Genomic DNA, 22,166 nt, shown 5'->3' with positions numbered 1-22,166 from the left:
TATATCGAGGTAGCAGTGTACTGATTATGCCACTGCTCCCAGAAGAGAAAATTAATAACAGAATGAAAAACAAATCTCATTAGGAATTCAAGTAGCCTACTCCTTTCTCAAGATTATCTGTTTTACAGGAGGCATATGTGATTTGGCTGTAAGTCTGTCTGTTTAGGTCTATGAGTACTTAGTTTCAGATGTGCAGTGCTGGAACTTGCTTCTACCACTTTGACACACCCAGCTAATCTTACTTGCCTCTCACATTGAAAACCTCAAGATGTAACTATGGAGAGCAGTTGAGAATAAGATTAGTAAGATAAAGAGCAAGGGGGGTTATTTGATTGCCCCGTTTGGGGGTGGAGGAGGAGGGGAAATTGAATACTGGGAGAAAGGGGGGGAGGCTTGGCTGCTGTCACCAAAAGTGTAACCTAGCAACCTGAACACAATCAGGGACAAAGTAAACAGACTTTTTAACAGAAGTGAGGTAACTTTGCATGTCTCCCTCCAGACCGTGGGAGCAAAGGGGACTCATTCCCCAAGCTATGGTAGCAGTGTAAATGGTGAGTAGGTCCTTTATATATATTTAATAACAGGCACATTTCTGGCTTTTACTGCTTTTCTTTGCTCAAATACCACAGTCCCAACTTTCCCTTTGAAACAGCAGCCCTCTGAAATGTAGGAAGCTGGGGAGAGGAAGCTTCTAGCAAGTAGCCCTGATTTATGCAAATATGTCCGAACAAGTTATGGTCCCAGGCCACCTGTGTGTGAAAAGAAAGATACACTCACACATAAAATGGCTGGGATGGGCAGGTAGGTAGCTCCATAATTCCCAAAGTCTGAGACTTAGTGCTGCTGCTTTTATAGCCCTCGTGTTTGAGTGTCCACTCCCCCACATTACCTTGGTTATTATTGTTTGTGTTTTTCTTATCTCATGCCTGAGCCTATAAGGTATTCAGGACTCTCAATTCCCATTAGCTTCAGGAGGAGTTGACAGTGCTCAGCATTTTGCAAGATCAGGCTAGTTTTGTTTCTCAGCTCTGACTATTTACATGATTAGCAGAGTCCCTGCTGGCATTATTTTATGTATTTATTTATTTGCATTACCGTTGATCTTGGTTGGGGTCTCCAGGTACAGAGCCCCATTGTGCTAGTCGCTGTACATAAATGTAGAATGAACCAGTCCCTGCTCTGAATAGCTTACAATCTATATAAATAGATAAGATAAACAAATGATGGGAGAATATAAGTACCATTATCTTCATTTTACAGTGGAGGAATTGAAGCATAGAGAGATTAAGTGTCTTGCCCCAGATCACACAAGAGATCTGTGGAACAGCTAGAATTTGAATGTAGCTCTGCTAAATTGCAGTCTACCAGCTTAATCACAAGACCATCCTGCCTGTGCCTTCTGGACATACTACTATTCGAAAGGTTTCACCTGAATTAAAATACATTTTTAGGGAGTTTTCAAAGAGTTTTAGAAATGAGGGGTGAAAAGATTTATTAGGTCATCTAATTAAAGTACAAACATACACCAATCCTATACACCTCAGCTGGGAAACCAACTATATGTCTACAACTCACAATTTTGATTCATACAGTAGATCCATCACAATAATGAAACTGCCACAAGTCTGTTTCATAAGGGGAAGAACCAGCTCTAAATTACTGGGGAGATGAGTATCAGCGCCACCCGGGGGGCAAGTGTGGCAATTTGCTCCAGGCCCCGCAGGGGCCCCCACGAGAATATAGTATTGCAACTTTTTTTTACGGAAGGGGCCCCCGAAATTGTTTTGCCCTAGGCCCCCTGAATCCTCTGGGCAGCCCTGCAGAGGATTTATTTAAATGAACTTTAATTAAATAACTCACAGTGACTTGTTAAGGTGTTAGCTTGGAAAAGAGGAGACTAAGGGGGGATATGATAGAGGTATATAAAATCATGAGTGATGTGGAGAAAGTGGATAAGGAAAAGTTATTTACTTATTCCCATAATACAAGAACTAGGGGTCACCAAATGAAATTAATAGGTAGCAGGTTTAAAACAAATAAAAAGAAGTTCTTCTCCACACAGTGCCCAGTCAGCTTGTGGAACTCTTTACCTGAGGAGGTTGTGAAGGCTAGGACTATAACAGTGTTTAAAAGGGAACTGGATAAATTCATGGTGGCTAAGTCCATAAATGGCTATTAGCCAGGAATGGTAAAGAATGGTGTCCCTAGCCTCTGTTCACCAGAGGATGGAGATGGATGGCAGGAGAGAAATCACTTGATCATTGCCTGTTAGGTTCACTCCCTCTGGGGCACCTGGCATTGGCCACTGTCAGTAGACAGATACGGGGCTAGATGGACCTTTGGTCTGACCCAGTATGGCTGTTCTTGTGTTCTTATGTTATGTTCTTATGTCATCTGTCTGATGACTGGTGAGGGCTGGCTGGATTTCTTATGGCCCACTGTTTACATGTGACTGCATTGTTGGGGTGCTGCTGAATATGAGGGGGGTATCATAATCTCCTCCTAGGTCTGATCACTGAGATCCACACTACAGTTTGCAAAATACTTCTTTAAACTTCACTTGCTTCCTGCCCAGCTGCCTCTTCAGCACCAGGCATTCTTTAGAATTACCATGGGGGTGGCAAGGTGGTGGTTTGGCCTAGGTAGGGCATGGACAAAATAGCTTTCAAACAGATATTCAAGCACTAACTTTTAAATAGTTGTAGTTTCTAAACTCCTAGCTAAAGAAATGCTCAAGCAAATATAGATAAACTATATGTCAATGATCTCCCCAGTGGGCTCCCCTTCAGTTACATTTGAAATGGTGAATTATGAAACAGAGGGTAGAGGGAAATGATAGCACCTAAAGCATCTTCCTGTGGTTTGTTCTGCCCTTTTTTAGTACATGTGGCGTGTTTGAAACAAACCTATGCCCATGGGTACTGAGCAATGACTCCCACTAATCCCTGATAAGCACCAACCCACACCCAGGGCCTGTTGTGTGATTTAGGGATTCATTGTGCAGTCACAAGGTGACCAGTGTCATGATTCCTGAGGGAACCCATGAAAGCCCTGAGGGAGTAAGTCTTTGTTTCTATTTGTAAATGTTACTTCAGGAAGCACCTGCCAAAACAGTGTGGTATAATAATACTCCTCCCTTACAGAACGTTTTATAAACATTCACTAATCCTCACAACACCCCTGTGAGGGAGATACTGTTAGCCCCATTTTACAGGTGAGGAAACTGACACAAAGAGAGGTCAATGGTTTGAGTGTTGTGAGAGCTCAGCACCTCTCAAACCATGGTATAAGTGAGTTCAGGAGCTGAATGTACCTTAAATTATAGCAATGGTGCAAAGAAAGATTCTGTCTCCCCACACAACAGATGGAGAGTATCTCCATAGGTATATAGAACATGTACATAGAATCCATGTGTCTGAATTCCCAACTGAACTGTGCAGCTACGGATGCTGGAATAATCACCAATTTTTCTGTATTGTCATAGAATCACTAAAATGGCAACAGAGATAAAAAACTTGGAACCTGTTCTTCAGCAGCTGGAGTAAGTACCCAAGTGCCATTCCCTGTATTTGGAAGAAACATCTAAGCAGCAATGCCATGAGTGAGCAGGTGGGAAAGCAGCAGCTTGTACCCCTGGAAACAGTAACTGAGCTGATGGGGCTTCTAACTAAAAATGGTCATATGGGGTGGTGATAGGTGTTTCATTGCTGACAGAGGGACGCCTGCTGGGCCCATCTCCATCAGGCAGACAAAAGAAACATTCTGCTTAAAGTTTGGTGTGTTAGCTTTCTAGCTAATAAACCTGTGCACACCAAGTTTCCTGTGCAGTGACATAAACAGAGTTCAAGTTACATTGTGCGGTAACAACACTGAGTGACGTACAATCAAAAAGTCTGGTTTTGGTTTTCATTTTGAAACCATGGGTGATAACTACAGAGGCAGCATCCATTCCCAGAACTAAACCTGGGTGAATCGTTCGTAACAAATAATTCACAATGAATGTCACCTTGTTTCCTGTTCCCACTTTGTTTGCAAAAAGAGAACATTTTTTCCGAACTATATTTTCAGTATGAAATTATTCACTGAGTAATTTCTGCTGATAATTCTTGGTCTGTGGCTTGTTTATGAGCAGTTTGTTGGGGATGTTCAGTGCCTTCAGAGTGAGCTGTTTTATTTGAATGCCCAGGGCTAGATTCTCTATATGTGAGCTGGCTCTTTTACACTGTCCTTGGGACAAAGGAGGCTTAACAGGATTACTGGGGATTCCCCTTTTGTAGGTGAATTCCAGGCTGGTATAGAAGCCGAGTAGTCAGTTGTATGCCACCTCTTCATGCCCTGCTCCAAAGACAGGGGGCACATCAGGGAGAAGAGGCATGTTGGGGTAATTCTGAGACAGCAGAACAGCCATCTAAGGGGCTATTATAGCTGGAGGCTATTCTTATACTTACAGGAAGGGATGAACTGTCCCCTGGCTGCCCCCAGCCTCAGTGGGGTGTAAAGGTGGCTCTAAACCAGGGGTGGGCAAACTTTTTGGGCTGAGGGCCACATCTGGGTGGGGAAGTTGTATGCAGGGCCAGGGCAGGGGGTTGGGGTGCAGGAGGGAGTGCAGGATGTGGGAAGGGGTGTGGTGTGGAGAAAAGTCTCAGGGCCAGGGACTGGGGCAGAGGAGGGGTGTGGGCTGTATGAGGGGGCTCAGGGAAGGGGATTGGGGTGCAGGAGGAGTGCAGAATGCAGGAGGGGGCCAGAGCAGGGGTGCAGGAGGGGTGTGCACTGTGGGAGGGGGTGCATGGGGTACAGGGTGCAGCAGGGAGCTCAGGGCAGGGGGTTGGGATGCAGGAGGGGTGCGAGGTGCGGGCAGGGAGTTGGGGGGCAGGGTGCAGGAGGGGTTTGGGCTCCGGCCTGGCACAGCTTACCTAAAGCAGCTCCAGGGTGGCAACGGCACGCATCAGGGCCAGGGCAGGCTCCCTGCCTTCCTGCTCTGTCCCTGGCCCCGGCTCCAGGAAGCGCTGCAGCCCCTGGGGGAGGGGGGAGGAGGAGGGTTCCTCGTGTGCTGCTCTTGCTGTGCCTCCAGGTACCTCCCCCAAAGCTCCCAATGGCCACGGTTCCCCATTCCCAGCCAATGAAGCTGCGGGGGGAGTGTCTGGATGTAAGGTCAACACACGGCGCCCTCTGCCCCCGGCCCCACGGGCCGCAGGGAAGTGGTGCCGGTTGCTTCTGAGAGCGGTGCGGGGTCTACGGCACTGGTAGGGGCAATCCCGCAGGCTGGATCCAAAGCCCTGAGGGGCCGGATCTGGCCCGCTGGCCATAGTTTGCCCATCCCTGCTCTAAACCACCTTTTTCCCGACACCCCAAGTTTTGCTCATAGTATACAGAGTATGTTTCTATTCCCTGATTGGATGAGCACAATGCTTAGCCCTCGTCCAGACTAACCCGCGGCATCGGCGGGTTAAAATCGATTGCTCGGGGATCGATATATCGCGTCTAGTCTGGACGCGGTGTATCGATCCCCGAGCGCGCTTACATCGATTCCGGAACTCCATCAATCCGAACGGAGTTCCGGAATCGACACGGAGAGCCGCGGACATCGATGGAGCCCCGTCCAGACTGGTGAGTACCTCGATTTTAGAAATTCGACTTCAGCTACGTTATTCTCGTAGCTGAAGTTGCGTATCTAAAATCGATTTTAATTCCTAGTCTGGACGTGGCCTTAGAATCAGGTTTCTGATGCTAATACTCATGATAATGAATTCAAATGCACTTTCTACAAAAGTTGCCTGAAAAACCTGCCATTTCTACAAACATGGCTGTCAATCAACTTGTATTTATGTGTAAAGCAAACACAGAAGGGCTCTCAATGAATATTCAGGCAAAATTCAGCATTTACTCAGCTCTACTCAGTAGTTAATAGCCCCTGTTTGAAATACTGCCTGGGCCTGCAAATCACTTCCAAAGAAACCTTCCCTGCTCATCATTCTTCTGCTGCAACAGAGAGCATTTTGAAAACTTTGTTCCTGCCAAAGCATAGAGCACTCTGACACTTAGTGGGCTGCCATCGGGAACTACATGGGGAGTCCTAAAATGGTCTTTTTTTGTAGCACTTCAAAAGGATCAGAGCTGAGTTAAGATGATCATGAGGAAAACTCAGAACCCACATATTCCTGGGTCTCCTATGCTTCTGATCTAGGAAACAGAACACTGAGCCAGACACTCCAGTAAAATATGATGATGTTTTTTTCTAGCTAAGAAATGCAGTGAAGCATGAGTATGATGCTGCAATGGCTCCTGCTCCTCATATTAGCGTTGATGCTGATAATGCTAGGAGTCATCTGATGAAATGTCAGCTAATGATCCTCTGAATGGAGGAGTTTTTGTCAGTTTTGAGAATGTGATCTCAGTGCTGTGGTAAAGTTGTACTTGTAATCTTTCCTGTCCCAGCAGATGACAGATTAAGAAACCATGACTCTGAGTCACTCATCAAAGCTGCCAGCTGGGGCAGTTCTCAGTTGTTTTTGTTTTCATGGGGGTTTCCTCAGAAGGCTCCTTTTTCTGCATGTCAGCAGAAACACAGGAGTCTGTGTGGGCTTGCTTCTCAGCTTCCATACTCATGTGAGCTCTTGCTGGCCTACAGGTAACAACAAAGTGTTCGCATAAATACAGAACGGACCTGTTCAACACACGCAGCAAACTTTCCTATCAGCTTCTCTTCACTCGGGTATTTGATTCAAGCTGTTTTTCCTCAGTAAATTTGTCTAGAGCATTAAGTGCATTTCAGGTGGGTACAAAATTCAGATCCAAGATTTCCCTTTCTGTAAATGAAACATTCTAACAAAGTCTGTTCCAATGTCAATAAGGGAGAGGATTTCCTCAGTTTGTCACAATCCCTTGGGATGTGGAGGAAAAGAATAGGTGATGGTGGATCTCTCTGCCTGGTCACAATGGCCTTGGGGTGAAATCCGTGAGAGGAAGATAACCTGCACTGGAGTTTGGTGCTTACTCCGAATGGACTCTTACTCTGCCTTCCATGAACCTGACTTGTACCTAAGATACAGACATTTTCATAAAATGTGATGGCATGCTGGTAAGTGGTTTTCTTCTCTTTTTCGCCAAGAACCAAGTGTATATCTGCTAAGGAGAAGATGGAGATGCTAAGGAGCCCAGTTGCTGGTCCAGTCAAAGGAAAAGACATCACAGCATTAGCAGGGAAACTCAAACACGTGGCCCTGAACATGCCACTGCGGTTTAGTACGGAGGCCACGAGACCCCAGTCAAAGAACAATTCTCGCTTTGGCAACCTCAGCCACCATTCCTTCTTCTCACGGCACAACCCCCATCCTCACCGAGTGACCCACATCCAAGGTATGGCCTTAGGATGGAGGGCAGGAAATGGGAATTGAAGGCATTAATTATGTGGCCATTCTTTGCTGAGAAGCAGAGGTCAGATGGGATGGGAGGAAATGGAAAAATCCATGTAATGCTTCAGCACAGGCCTGATTGCAGAGCACAGTGGGATATGAGGAAAGTAGCAGAACTCTGACTGTATAATGTTTCTAGAGTAAGTGTTGTCCTGATAGTTATTCTGAGCAGCTGTGATGATCTGAGACTCCTTAGGTTAATCCCATGCATGTCTTTGCTCCATCCCAGGACCTAGTTCAGAAAATCAGCTACTGCATCATCTGGATAAAATAATCTCAGCTGTGTATTTGCAGTAGTGTAATTCATCCAAATTGTGTATTCCCTAACTAAATAGAGATCTATAAACATAGGTGCTTCAGGAATCCATTCAGTATTATTGGGGCCAGGAAGGAAAATTGATCTATGTATGCCATAGCAGAACGCATGTACCTACAGATTTATTATTCAGGCAGAAAGTAACTGTAAATGCTGTGTGTGTTACGCAAGGTGAAAGACACAATTTTCTTGTGTGCTTCTTCCATTGAGTTACTCACTGATATTTGCCTCTTTTCATTTTCTTTTATAGGCTTAAATGGTGTCCCCATCTGTATCGTTAATGACGGGTGGTCTGTGCTGACCCCTCTGTCGCCTCATCCAATGATAAAAGGCCAGCTTTCTACTACCGTATTGGGGGTACCAGGGGCTCAGATGCCCATTGGAGATCCACATAGTAATCTGGTCCCCAGGTTAACTGTAGGTTAGTGTGCTGTAGACTGCTTGATCAGGATGCCCTGTTAGATGGCCTTTTGTCCAATTAAGTGGAATTCCTTAATTAACAGAATTAGTCATGCTGTACTTGAAATGGTTCTCAAATGTCTTCACTTGTTTTGACTTGCTACAGGACTGGAGGTAGATCAGGTCTTACACTGACAAAAGACTCAGACTGATTATTTTTCCTGCCCCTCTGAGCTGAAGTGGTTTTGAACCAGAGGAACATAATGCCAGGTTTCAGAGACATGATGTATTGCCACACAGCACTGGTGGAAAAGCAGATTTACCCCGGCAGAAGTCTTCCTGTGGCATACAAAAGCACCATCAGCTTCTCATTTTTACAAGGGCCAGATAACCCTATTTTAGAACCACTTAATTGCTTGCACATATCCTAAGCAAGTGGAATTATCATGGCAATTAAGTGATGGGCCATGCCATTAAATATCATCATCAGGTTTAAATTGGTTCCTTGCAAACAACCTAATTAACAGTATCTCAAATAAATGGAGTGAGAGTAATTATTTCCTAACCCAAAAGCCTCTTATGTCAGAGCAGTGATTCTCAACCAGGGGTACCCATAGCACTGGGGGTACTCAGAAATCTTCCTCATCTAGATATTTGCCTAGTTTTACAACAAGTGACATAAAAAGCACTAGCAAAGTCAGTACAAACTAAAATTTCATACCAACAGTGACTTGTTTATATTGCTCTATATTCTATACACTGAAATGTAAGTACAATATTTATATTCCAGTTGATTTATTTTATAATTATATAGTAAAAATGAGAAAGTAAGCGATTTTTCAGTAATAGTGTGCTGTGACACTTTTGCATTTTTATGTCTGATTTTCTAAGCTAGTAGTTTTTAAGTGAGGTGAAACTTAGTGGTACACAAAACAAATCAGACTCCTGGGAGGGGTACAGTAGGCTGAAAAGGTTGAGAGCTGCTGGGTTAGAGGTGCCTGCTTGTCCTTTCCCATCTTTCAGAGATATCACTGTGAGCACAATGCCCCTTTGTTCTGGACTCCTCCGCATTCTCCAGCAGCTTTATTCCTGGCAATATGAAGCCATGGGTTCACCCTTCAGCTGGAAGGCATCAGACCTCAGACATGCACAATCTTTGATGTTGCACCAACCACCTGATACAACAGAACCCAAGAAGGGGGCAGGGTGTCTGATTCTGAACTGCTCATCTTGAGCATGAGGCTGTGGCACACAGGGCTCTCACCATGATTTTAGTGGTCTCGTTTTTAGCCTTCTGTACCCCAGCAGCCCTGATCCTCCCTGCAGAGCCCAGAGCCGAAACAGGAGGTTTTAACCCTGGAAAAGATCAGAGATTTGAGAGATTCTCTCCTCTTCCCTCCCCTCCTCATCCTCTCATACAGCTCTGCAACAACCCTCCTGTCTCTATGAGCCTCTATCTCCTTCCTGTATTATACTATGAAGTTTGTACATGCATGTTTGTGTTACCTTTAGGGCTACTCATGGTGTGAAATATGGGAACCTTCCTTTCCACTCGCTCTCATACAAAGAGTATCACTGCTCAAGATACAGTACATCCCATAATACATTGTAATATATCCAGTGGTTGTAGCTACCGTTTATTTGCATCTCATTTCCATCCAAGCTCTGTAGGGGAACTGTTGGCCTCAGGATGAGACCATGCAAATTCTTTTCCACAGTGAAAATAGGAAGTCATGGATGCCTAGGGGGAGGAATTCAAGGTGTGGTCTCTGTTTAGACATATGCAGGGTTTATAAGTGCTGTAGGAACTAAGAGGTGCTACTATACTGAGCTTTCTCACGTGTCTCCTCTCTCTCACAGGCTCGTTGTCAGATGCATGGAGAGAAGAACTGAGGGAACTTGCTGCCAGAGTTAGTGCTTCCTCCTCCACTGAAATGGAGCAGAAGGAAGTGGTGAGTTTTTCATACTGCGAGCATGACACTTAGGGCTGCTTTGCTATTGAGTGTCATCTAACCAACACTTGGAATGAAATAAAGAAATGGAGGGGAGGGAGCAGAAAAACCTGAAGAGAATTTTTCATGAGGCAGCTGTATCACTACTGTAGGTCACGTGTCTGTTGGTGACAGCATCAAGACTTGAAGGGTCATGTGTAAATCTATTTTGTAAAGATGGGTAATTTAAAACTATTTACTCCTAATCTAAACAAGGCAAAATGTGCAATGGAATGTGACCTATGCCCAGATCTGGAGATCCCAAAATTTTGAAGATTGACCGAAATCTGAACCCAGAACGAAATTTTGCGATGATTTATTTGCTTTTATAATGTGCTGGATCGTAACTTCTGGATCTCTACTATCCCATTCTCTGTGGTGTTTAATATCTGGAGCCAAAGTTTGTAGTCTGAGTCTTTAACAACCACACAGAGGGGATCACACCAAAAGGAGAAGTGGGTCAACACTAGTTTTTCACCTCTTGACACATAGGCTCAAATCTGCTTTAGGGGGCAGATGAAATTGGTTTCAACTCTTGTAAAAGCACATCACAAAACAATCGCACAGCGGCACAACTGTTAATCTCCAGTGGAGGGAGGATCAGGACCTATAGGATGTTGCAGGTCAAGATTACGAGCCATGAAAGATCATGGCTAGACACAGCAGAGGTGCTTTAGGTCAGGATCAAAAGACACTGGCAGTGCTGTGGGGGCCAGAGCTAAATACCAATGCATATTACAGATCAGGATTGAGGTGCATATGTAGCACTGCGCAGAGGAAGTTTACACAACCTCTGCATGCACTGTATCAGCTCCAGTGAGTGCTATCAGTCACTCACTTTCAAGAGAACCAAATTCAGAACCCTGGATTAGCATTCTTTAATACTGGGACCGGATAAGGTCAGTGTTAACTTATAAATGATTATAGCTGCATAAGGACAGCTATGGGTTTAGATGCAGTGTTTGGGTTTTGACCATTCAGTTGTCTGTCTCTTCTGACTGACAGCAGTAGGTGGTGCACAAGTTTCAATTTTAAATAAAACATTGTTTGCAAAATCAGTGCACAGTTCACAGCTGGAGAGAAACACACCTCCCAGGTGAGCTTTTAGTACCACATAGTAGCATCACTTTACCAGCAGCGGGTACATTCATATTTTTGGCAACAGACAGGCACCTCTTTGATGAAGATTTCCCCTTTTGTCACAACCTTCTAATCATTTTATCTTCTGTGCAACCCCTGTCCCACTCTCAGCCCTCTAATCAGAAAGCATGTGTGCATTTGCATTTTAACAGGCGGAAGAGCCCCGGAGAGCAACACAGTATTCAGCAGAAACTGGGCGCCTCATCCCACCTTCTTCTCGGGCAACAGTCCGCCATACCCCCCAACAGTTGTGCCGAAATAATGCGAAGAACAAAGGCAAAGATGCTGCCCTTTCTTTCCAGGACCAAGAGCTGGTAGTAAGTAGAATATAATGAGAAAGAGTAGCTACACTTGGTACTTCCTGCTGCTCACTTCCTCTGTGTGACTGTTTTTCCTTTAGGACTGTCGCAGTGTAGGTACACTCCATCCCGTGTGCTGGGTCAGGTATGGAAAAAAACTGTATAGCACCCCTTAGATCTGTGTTCATGTCTCTGACTATAAACCCCTAGTGGCTGGAGTCAGTAAAGCAGCCCTTCCGCTTCAGGGCAGCTTGGCCTAATGGCCAGAGTCAATAAAGTAACCCACCTCGGTGGGACTGCATGGCCAATTGGCCCGTTGGGGAAGTGGGGCGCCACTTAGGGGTGTGTGGCATGATACCTCTCCAGCGTATCATCAAGGATCTACAAACTATCCTGAAGGATGATCCCTCACTCTCACAGATCTTGGGAAAGGCCAGTCCTCTCTTACAGATGTGCTTCAGGTTGCCCCAGCCTGAAGTAAATACTCACCAGCAACCACACACCACACAACAGAAACACTAACCCAGGAACCTATCCTTGCAACAAAGCCCATTGCCAACTCTGTCCACATATCTATTAAAGGGATACTATCATAGGACCTAATCACATCAGCCACACCATCAGGCGAAACCTTAAATTAGAGTGAATAAATGAAGACCCGGCACACTACTTCTGAAAGGTTGCCGACCCCTGATCTAGACTGTTCTCAGTGGTACCAGATGATATAATAAGAAATAATGGTATCAAGTTGCAGTGGAGGAGGTTTAGACTGAATATTTGGAAAATCTTTTTCACTAGGAGTGTGGTGAAGCACTGGAATGGGTTACCTAGGGAGGTGGTGGAATCTCCTTCCTTAGAGGTTTTTAAGGTCAGGCTTGACAAAACCACGCCTGGGATGATTTAGTTGGGGTTTAGGTCCTGCTTTGAGCAGGGGGTTGGACTAGATGACCTCCTCAGGTCCCTTCCAACCTTGATATTCTATGATTCTGTGACTTCATGTACCCATTCAGAGGCCCTCACAACAGAGAACATCTGCTGCGTGTAGCCACACATAGGAAGGCTTAATACTTTAGCTGCTTGTTATTCACTGTTCTGAAGTGAGAACCGGGGCAGACCAGCAGTTTGACATTTTAAGAGTGCCTGCACTGAAAGTTGCTCACCTTGGGTAAATGTCCCACACACGTCAATATTTTACTGACATTTTTATTCATCATCTACCTATGGATATATGGGCCCATATCTTCAGCTGGTGTAAATCAATCTCATTCCATTGGCTTCAATGAAGTTGCACCTATTTATGCCAGCTGAAGATCTAGTCCATGGCATCTTCAAAAAGACTGGAACAGAGACACTACTGTTATATTGATGCTTTTAAATTTACTACTACAAAGACTGAGTGAAATCCTGGCCTCTAAAGTCAATGGGAGTTTTGCCATGAATGGGTCCAGGGTTTCATCCTAAAAGTCATTAGATAATAACTGGTTTTAGAGTGGTAGCCATGTTAATCTGTATCAGCAAAAACAATGAGGAGTCCTTGTGGCACCTTAGAAACAAATGTATTTGGGTATGAGCTTTCGTGGGCTAAAACCCATAGATACTACATAGAGACTGTCTGGTTTGACCAATGTATATGGCAGAGGGGATTGCTGGCATATGATGGCATATATCACATTCTATTCAAGGGACACCATCATAGGACCTAACCACATCAGCCACACCATCGAAGGCTCATTCATCTACACATCTGCCAATGTGATATATGCCATCATGCACCAGCAAAGCCCCTCTGCCATGTACGTTGGCCAAACCGGACAGTCTCTATGCAAAAGAATAAATGGACACAAATCAGACTTCAACCTCCTGGACACTCAATTACAGACCTAAAAGTCGCAATTCTTCAACAAAAAAACCTTCAAAAACAGACTCCAATGAGAAACTGCAGAACTGGAATTAATCTGCAAACTTGACACCATTATATTAGGCTTGCATAAAGACTGGGCGTGGATGAGTCATTATACAAACTAAAAACTATTCCTCCATCCTAAGTTTTCCCCTCCTGTTACTCACACTTTCTTGTCAACTGTTTGAAATAGCCCATCCTGATTATCACTACAAAAGTTTTTTTTCTCCTGCTGATAATACCCCACCTTAATTGATTAGTTTCATTAGAATTGGTATGGCAACCCCATTTTTTCATGTTCTTTGTATATATATCTTCCTACTGTATTTTCCACTGCATGCATCTGATGAAGTGGGTTTAGCCCACGAAAGCTTATGCCCAAATACATTTGTTAGTCTCAAAGGTGCCACAAGTACTCTGGTTCTTTTTACGGTTAAAACTATGTGCCTTATTTCTAACTTGAACTGGTCTGGCTTCAACTTCTAGCCCTTGGTTTTTGTTCTGCCTTTCTCTGTTATATTAAAATGCCACTTAGTACCTGTTTTTTTCTCCCCATTAAGATACTTGTACATTGTAATCAAGTCATCGCTCAATAATCTTTTAGAAAAACTAAACAGATTGAGCTCTTAAAGACATTTTCTCTAACTTTCAAATAATTTTGTGGCTCTTTTCTGCACCCGATTGACTTTTTCAACATCTTTTTAAAAATGTGGCCACCATAACTGGATGCAGTATTCTAATATCAGTCTTACCAATGTCTATGCAGAGGTAAAAATCACTTCCCTAATCTTACTCACTATTCCCCTGTTTATACATCCAAAGACTATATTAGCCATTCTTTTGTTCCTGGATGTATGACTTCACCTTTGGCTGAAAAATTTGATATTTACTTCGAGATCATTAATAAAAACGTTGACTGATGACAGGCTGGGCAGGGAATAGAGGACTGACGTGTGTAAACAATGGGAAGGGAATAAATACTGTTCTTGTAGGAGTCATTTCCTCCCTCCCTCAAGGAGACAGGTTTATTCACTAGAAGTCGTTTTGTTCCCACATCTTGGATTTGATATGGTTTTGTTTTTAAAAGGTGAAGTGACAGCAGACAGCACCAGGTTAATTGCAGAAAGGTAGCTGAAAGAGGTACTAAGAAGAGAGATTCATGAGAATCTGCAGCAGTACCGAAGAAACATTTTGAAGTTCATCTCCTTTGTAGGCTGGGAGGAGAATGAGAAGTTCCAGTTTAGCATGTATAGCAAGTGTGACTAGGCCTGCCCCTGATTTGCTAACTCTAGGCACAATAGCTAGAGGGAAACAAGAGATGGTAAAAAACAACACAGAACATGAGACATGAGTTCACTCCTAACTGATAATGTACTCTCATGTGGTGCGTTAGAGTGCCTGTATACAGGGACACTGGTCAGGAAGGGGTGAGATGCAGTGTAACAGAAGAACCAATGTCCTAACAAGTTTAGTCCAATTTAAACACTGACTCAGTGATCAGAGCCTTATCCTAGTCTCTATTGGGGAGGAGAGGGAAATATCTACCCTTGCACACAGTAGGCTTTGATAGATCATCCTCTACTGCTTTTATTATATTTTCAAATGTGTAGGTTAGACCCTGGGCAGGGAACAGTAACTCATAAAACTAAAAGACAAAGTCCACACCTGCACAGTGTCTAGATAAGCAAGGTGCCTGTGTATGCATACCCTAATGACCTCCTGTTTTCCTGTGTTTCAGGTACAATCAGTGTCACTCTGACCTGATCATGCTGTCACTTTCTACTTTGCTCTTCTGCCAACAGATTTTGGAGCTGCTGTGTCAGATCCTGCAGACAGACTCCTTGTCAGCTATTCAGCAATGGCTGCTCACAGCTGGTCAGAGGGGTGAGGAGAACTTGGAACCTCAACTTGGTGCCTGGGCAAGAGGAATAGACACCCACTTCTATTCTCAGAGTTTGGCACGCTAATTATCTCTACTTCAGCAACCACAAGTTTATTCCCAATACACAGTTTACAGCCTTTCAGATCAACCTGAGTTTGTGGAGTACACATTTTTCTATGAGGGAAAAGTTGCTTCTGGAGAAAAGATTCCTTTGTATGGAATCTATTAGGGTTTTCTAATGACCTGGTTTGCAGTAACTGGTGAAGAACTAAGGATATGAATTTTGCTTGGTGTTCAGGGACTCAGATGCTGCAGTGATGAGATTGGTATAGAATCTGGACAGATGGATGGCGTGCATGGCTTTCTAAAAATTCTCTCTCTCTAGTCTCTGTTTTTTCTTCATTCTATCTTTCCTGCCAGTGATTGTCTTTTGAGTCTCACTGTTATTGAATATGGCCCAGCATCAGAGTAAAGGACTGTTTCTACGTAAAAGTTGTAGGCCAAAATTTTCAAAATAAGGCTCCTAAATCGATACCTGATTTCCACAGGTGCTGAGCTCCCATTGACCTCAATGGGAGCTTCAGGTGCTCAGTACCTATGAAAGTCAGATCACTTATTTATCTGCTTAAATATTTCTTTAGAGGCCTAGCTTTAGGCTTTTATGTTTGAATATTTTGCTTCTGAGTTACAGGCTGCAGCTTAAGGTAATGCTGCTGAATTCAGGCTTCACTATGGAGTTCCAATATAAAAATGCAGCTGTAGGAAGATAAATATTCTTGGTCAGATTGTATTGATTGTACTCATTTTAAGGGTATTTGTTCTGAGTGTGTACCAGTTGAGTAGGGGAAATCCCTATTTCCACAAAAAGGGAATAGCGGGAGCTAGAGTGTCTCTTCTATCTTAGGTTGCACTGTAGCTCACAGCTCCATGGACCTGTATTGCAGCAGGACACCATTACACATGCCACTGTCCCAAGAACAGAGTATCACTGGAGTCCTGCTGTACTTCTGATTGATCAACTTCTCTCTGCTCTGCTTGAACACATGCTGCATATAGGGGGTGAAGAAAGTGACAGAATCCACGGCATAGGGAAATCATTTTGTGACATTCAAATTTTTCCAGATTGGAACTTCTCTCTCTCTCTCTCTCTCTCTCTCTTTTGTAACAGGTGAGATATTGTTTCTTCTGCTGCCTACTTGTCTTCCTCTCATTACAGAAAAGGATCTTGTTATGAGGATGTTGCAGACTGCAACTGCCAACCTACAACCGGAGCCCAAATCCTTGAGCACAAACCTGGAGCAGAGACTTCAGTCCCAGATGTCCCAGACTGCAGTGGGCCTGTCCTCCAGAGGGCAACACTTGGGAAGGAATCATCCAGTCAGGTTCTCTCATAAAAACTATTCAACTGGATGTTCACAGTGTGACAGAGAACTGAAATATTTCGCTTACTGAGGGCTGGAGACATGTTGGATACATTAGTTTGCATATACTGCAGCAAGAAGAGAGAGAGAGGCCATTACACAGAAAGAGATTCATCAAGCAAGCAATAAAACTGATTTTGTCCACCAACTTAGCTCCCCACTCCCCATTTCAACTGGTTTAACTGAGGGCCTGATCCAAAGCCCATTTAAGTCAATGGCATGGCTTGGAGTCGTTGCTCAATGGGGGCCCATTATTTCAGTAGCACATGGGTCAGAGATTAAGGTGGATTGGTAAAATTGTGCAGAGGCTTGGATTTCAGTACTTGTTTGTGGACTTCCAGTCAATAGCATGAGCAGAGTAACTAGAAAATAAAAATACACATAAACAAAGGAGGTGAATGGCAAAGTGGCAGACTAATGCAACCTTTCATTTTCATGAGTACCAGGTTTATTCAAAATTTAGAATTTTAGATTTAGAAAAATACTTAGTTTTCTCTGCATTTCTTTATAACAGATTGTCTCAGAGTCAGAAGCAAGAACCCATTCCAGAGGAAGACAAGCCAGGTAAAAATATTATAATAAATAAATACTTTGTATTTATTACATACTCCCTTTGAATCCAAGGGTCTTAAGACATTTTATAAACATTAATTAATTAAGCAGCAATAGACCTTTGAGGTAAGGAAGTATTTTACCCATTTTATGGGTGATGCCTTAGAGAAGTTAAGTGATTTTCCAAGAGTTACACAGTGAGCTAATGGCAGAGCTAAGAATAGAAACCAAGAGGTCCTGGCTCCCAGGCCAATGCTCTAACCATTTGATCAGACTTTCTGAACATTCACACCTTACTATGAGAGTAAGAATATACTACAGCTAGACAAATAAATGACAGCAAATTCCTTGAAGGCTATATTTTGGTAACAAAGAGTAGGAGTTCAGAGACCCTTTTTGTGGTTACCTCTGAGTGAACGGTAATGCATGCCCTGTGAAAGAATCATAGAATATTAGGGTTGGAAGAGACCTCAGGAGGTCATCTAGTCCAACCCCCTGCTCAAAGCAGGACCAATCCCCAACTAAATCATCCCAGCCAGGGCTTTATCAAGGCTGACCTAAAAACTTCTAAGGAAGGAAATTCCACCACCTCCGTATGTAACCCATTCCAGTGCTTCACCACACTCCTAGTGAGAGAGTTTTTCCTAATATCCAACCTAAACCACCCCACTGCAACTTGAGACCATCACTCCTTGTTCTGTCATCTGGTACCACTGAGAACAATCTAGATCCATCCTCTTTGGAACCTCCTTTCAGGTAGTTGAAAGCAGCTATCAAATCCCCCCTCATTCTTCTCTTCTGCAGACTAAACAATCCCAGTTCCCTCAGCCTCTCCTCATAAGTCATGTGCTTCAGCCCCCTAATCATTTTTGTTGCCCTCCGCTGGACTCTTTCCAATTTTTCCACATTCTTCTTGTATTGTGGGGCCCAAATCTGGACACAGTACCCCAGATGAGGCCTCACCAATGTTGAATAGAGGAAAATGATCACGTCCCTCGATCTGCTGGCAATGCCCCTACTTATACAGCCCAAAATGCCACTAGCATGCCATCAACTCATATCCAGCTTCTTGTCCACTGTAACCCCTAGGTCCTTTTCTGCAGAACTGCTGCCTAGCCATTCAGTCCCTAGTCTGTAGCAGTGCTTGGGATTCTTCTGTCCTAAGTGCAGCACTCTGCAGTTGTCCTTGTTGAACCTCATCAGATTTCTTTTGGCTCAATCTTCTGATTTGTCTAGGTCCCTCTGTATCCTATCCCTACCCTCCAGCATATCTACCACTCCTCCCAGTTTAGTGTCATCTGCAAACTTGCTGAGGGTGCAGTCCACGCCATCCTCCAGATCATTAATGAAAGTTTTCAGTCTGGCTGGGATTTGGGCATCGGATCAGGATAGAATTTCATCCTTAGTTTTGGTGTGAAAATTCTGCTAAGTGAATAAGAGAAGATTTTGCCCAATCATAAATCCATGCTGGTAGAAATAAGTAAACTAGGTTTTTAAACAGTAATATGTTGCGACTTGCCTTTCTCCTGAGCTCCAGTTTTAAAAAAACAAAATACTGTATTCAAATCCAAATAAGCAAACCTGGCACCTCCTCCAAAGTTCAGTTGTTCCAAGTCTTGGCGTTTATCAAAATGAACTCAGTTATGAGCAATTTTTGTCTTTTCTTGTCTGTCTGTCTTTTCTAGCTAAATAAAGTGTATTGTTATAACCACCAAAAACAGTGGGAAACATTTTCAAAAACTCTTGAGACTTACAGCCTAAATCCTATTTTCAAAAGTCATTTAGGCACTTAGACACAGACAGCGTCTCTTAGATTCAGATTTTTAAAGGTATTTAGATGCTTTAAAATGCAAATAAGCACCCAGCTGGAATTTTAAAAGTAGCTAAGTACCTAACTCCCATTGATTTCAATTGGAAATAGGTGTGTAGGGGCTTTTGAAAATCCTACTAGGTGCCTATCTACTTTTGTAGGTGCCTAAATACTTTAAAAATCTGGCCTTTGGGCTCTGAAAATGTTATCCATATGGGCGAGGAGTTAGCTACTCTGTGAGATTATAACTGATTTTGACCCACATCGACATAGGCGCTGACTCCGTGGTTGCTCTGGGGCTGGAGCACCCATGGGGAAAAATTAGTGGGTGCTTAGCACCCACAGGCAGCCAAGCTCTTCTCACCTCCCGCCCCACCTCCTCCTCCTCCGGGTGCGCCGTGTTCCCACTCCTCCACCTACCTCCCAGTGCTTCCCGCCCAGCTGCCGCCAGACAGCTGTTTGGCAGTGTCAACAAGCTCCTGGAGGGAGAGGGAGGAGCGGGAATGTGGCACACTCAGGGGAGGAGGTGGGAAAGAGGCAGGTCCAGGGAGGGGATTTGGAGAAGGGGTTGGAATAGGGGCAGGGAGGGAGCAGAGTTGAGGTGGGGACTTTGGGGAAGGGATTGGAATGGGGATGGGGAAGGGAGGGAAAGGGGAAGGGCAGGGGCAAGGCCTCATGGAAGGAGTGGAGTTGATGTGGGGCCAGAGGCAGAGGGCAGGGTTGAGCACCCACAGGAAAGAGGAGAAGTTGGTGCCTATGCACATTGACCCATCCCAAATTATTTTTCATTTTCATTTTCAGTGCATATGGGTACTGCAGAAGTTCTCCAGTTCCATTTATTCCGGGATGGAAAGCAGAACCAGCCAGATCCACCCAATTAACATGGAATCTTCTCTCATTCCTGATGGAAGAACCTCAAGAAGTGCTAGCCCATTTCCTGCTATAGCTGCAGTGTTTTACTCTCATTACTCATCTAGTGAAAAAGTGTTCTGTAGAGTACATGAAAAGGCATGCAATATCCAGTATCACCTAATCTCTTTTTTCACTTTGACATCATATGTTGAGACATGGCAAATTTAAACAGAATTTGTTTAATGACTGTGCCCTAGACATTGTCATACTGTAAAATGGGTCTCTGTGAAATTCCGAATGGCCTCATAGCTGTAGATGCTTAAAGTACTGCTTCTGCTATGATCCGGCTGGGTATTTGGTTCAATATGCAGAATCACAAAGAGAATGTGGCTGGGTTTTTTTCAGTGATTTCAAATGCAGGAGGTGCATAGCCCATAAGGTGGATTGACTCGCTGATTGAAAGATTGGCCGTTAAACATTTCAGTCCTTCCTCTCAGATCCCATGGGTAGCATTGAGCAATTGCTCATCATTCCAAAGGACTCAAATCAGTTCTGTTAGTATTTCTTTAAAGCCACTGGCAGAGACAGAGCCATTCTGAGTGGTAGAGTCATCGATATACTAGTTATTCTCAGCTCTTTGGCTCCTTTTCACTGAACACAGCTGCTGCCTCATTACTTTCCCACTACATGCCAGGAAGTAGCAATCTAGATGAAGAAGAACTGGTTGGAATTCAATCCAAATAAGAGAGAAGTGATGTTTGTTCACAGAGGCATTTAAAGGATTGGATGGAAACACCACTATGGAGGATGCATGTCTGCATTCTGGCAAAATAGCTCACAGCTGCTTGATCTTACTAGATCCATCACTGCTGCTCTCCACTTCTCAGGTAGCAGTGGTGGCCTGCAATTTCCTTTTGTCATATATGGCTGTATGATTTTTCTTCTAATGTGGACCTTAGAACAATCTTCCATGTCTTTGTCTCCGCCAGGCTAGGTTATGAAATGTGCAGATTTCTTTTGTAAAAACATTATTGCATATCAATTACTTGTATGAAGACTGTACGACTCCTAGTATTTGCCTGTGGTCCTTTTAGAAATAAACTATCTGCTTGTGTAGCCAGCTGATCTCCGTGACTCCTGCCACTCTGTGATCAGCTTAAAGCGTCTGGAAGAAGCAGAGCACAGCACAGCACTGCAGACTATAACAGCGCTATGGCCACTGCAGTCAGAGCTGAAACTGGAGGTGTTGAGAGATTTAATTAGGGTTTCTGAAGTGCTTTGATGAAAGGTACCATAACACTGTAATCTTGTGTTCCCATTTCATGTTGCCTCCAAGATTTCAAATTACTGCAAGCATTTGCACCAGAATATCATGGAAATTGGAGGTTCTTGCTACAGAGCTTCTGTCCAGCGGGCCACAGAACCAAGCAGAAAGTAAACTGGGTCTGGTACTTTATGCACATGCAGAGAATTCAATAGCAAGCTGCTCATTAAGAAGTTGAGGTGCTTTATGGTGTCCACGCATCTCTTCAATGCAACTCTATTTCTTAATAAAAGTAGCGTTCCAAATCAGAATCACGTTAGCAGGCTTTTCTGGAGACAGAAGAGCAAATCTACAAAGGAATACAATAGTACTGCATGTGATACCTACACAATACCAAGTCAATCTAGTGCCCAGTACTATAAAGGTATGAGATGTTGAACTTCTACAGGCCAAAGCCCGTAGACCAAACCATTAGAATCCTCTGCCCCACAAACCAGTAAGTCCAGTCTCCAACCACATTGTTCATGTGTGCGCGTGTATGCACCAAAGGGCTTGCTGGTCTGTAATACGTTTCCTTGCCTCAAACACAGGTGACATGGAAATGAATGAATGAACAGGCATCCCACACTTGGTTGTGTGCTAAAACAGCTTCTGAGTACATTGAGTGACTCCAAACTTGGTGCAGAAAAGGACAATGGTTCTGAGCGGAATGGGGGCTGATGGGAGATGACACACTTGCATGACCATCCATTCCATGAAGCAAGCTAAGCTCCATTACATCTTACTGTGAAAGATCGGAATTGGGATTTTAACAATCTCTTATGTTATTTAAAAGTGGTTTGCCAGCAGAGCTCAGCATAAGCAGACTAAGCAATTGCTCAGGGCCCTGAGCGGCTCAAGGGCCCCCCCATTCACTTTTTAGTATGGG

The 22,166-nt window shown here is 43.9% G+C and overlaps 2 protein-coding genes across 6 annotated transcripts in view; one reads left to right on the top strand and one right to left on the bottom strand.

The window, feature by feature from the left end:
• Positions 1-4,968, bottom strand: part of SGPL1 (sphingosine-1-phosphate lyase 1) — a 69,063-nt gene extending 64,095 nt beyond the window's left edge. The window contains exon 1 of the mRNA XM_030569973.1: positions 4,914-4,968. The gene's annotated coding sequence lies outside the window, so the exon portion shown is untranslated. The remainder of the gene's footprint in view (positions 1-4,913) is intronic.
• Positions 454-21,099, top strand: TBATA (thymus, brain and testes associated). Of its 5 annotated transcripts, none has more exons than XM_030569978.1 (11): positions 454-551; positions 656-801; positions 3,485-3,541; positions 7,109-7,356; positions 7,979-8,149; positions 9,988-10,079; positions 11,411-11,575; positions 15,260-15,341; positions 16,556-16,721; positions 17,275-17,324; positions 19,924-21,099. In XM_030569978.1, exons 2-11 carry the CDS (start codon positions 785-787, stop codon positions 20,001-20,003), a joined length of 1,128 nt encoding a protein of 375 aa, XP_030425838.1. In that variant the 5' UTR covers positions 454-551; positions 656-784; the 3' UTR covers positions 20,004-21,099. The 5 variants fall into 5 exon arrangements, with proteins under 5 accessions (XP_030425838.1, XP_030425840.1, XP_030425837.1 ...); XM_030569980.1 differs by having other exon boundaries at positions 653-801; positions 7,979-8,059; XM_030569977.1 differs by having other exon boundaries at positions 653-801.
• Positions 21,100-22,166: the final 1,067 nt, after the last annotated feature.

The sequence above is a fragment of the Gopherus evgoodei genome, chromosome 7, assembly GCF_007399415.2.
Source record: "Gopherus evgoodei ecotype Sinaloan lineage chromosome 7, rGopEvg1_v1.p, whole genome shotgun sequence".
In the NCBI taxonomy this organism is placed as follows: domain Eukaryota; kingdom Metazoa; phylum Chordata; order Testudines; family Testudinidae; genus Gopherus; species Gopherus evgoodei.
This window is presented reverse-complemented; position numbering and strand designations above follow the sequence as displayed.

Coding starts and splice junctions, on each gene's coding strand:
- TBATA (XM_030569978.1), top strand. Junction 7,357..7,978: donor CCGAGTGACCCACATCCAAG/GTATGGCCTTAG, acceptor TTTCTTTTATAG/GCTTAAATGGTGTCCCCATC. Junction 11,576..15,259: donor TCCAGGACCAAGAGCTGGTA/GTAAGTAGAATA, acceptor TTCTGCCAACAG/ATTTTGGAGCTGCTGTGTCA.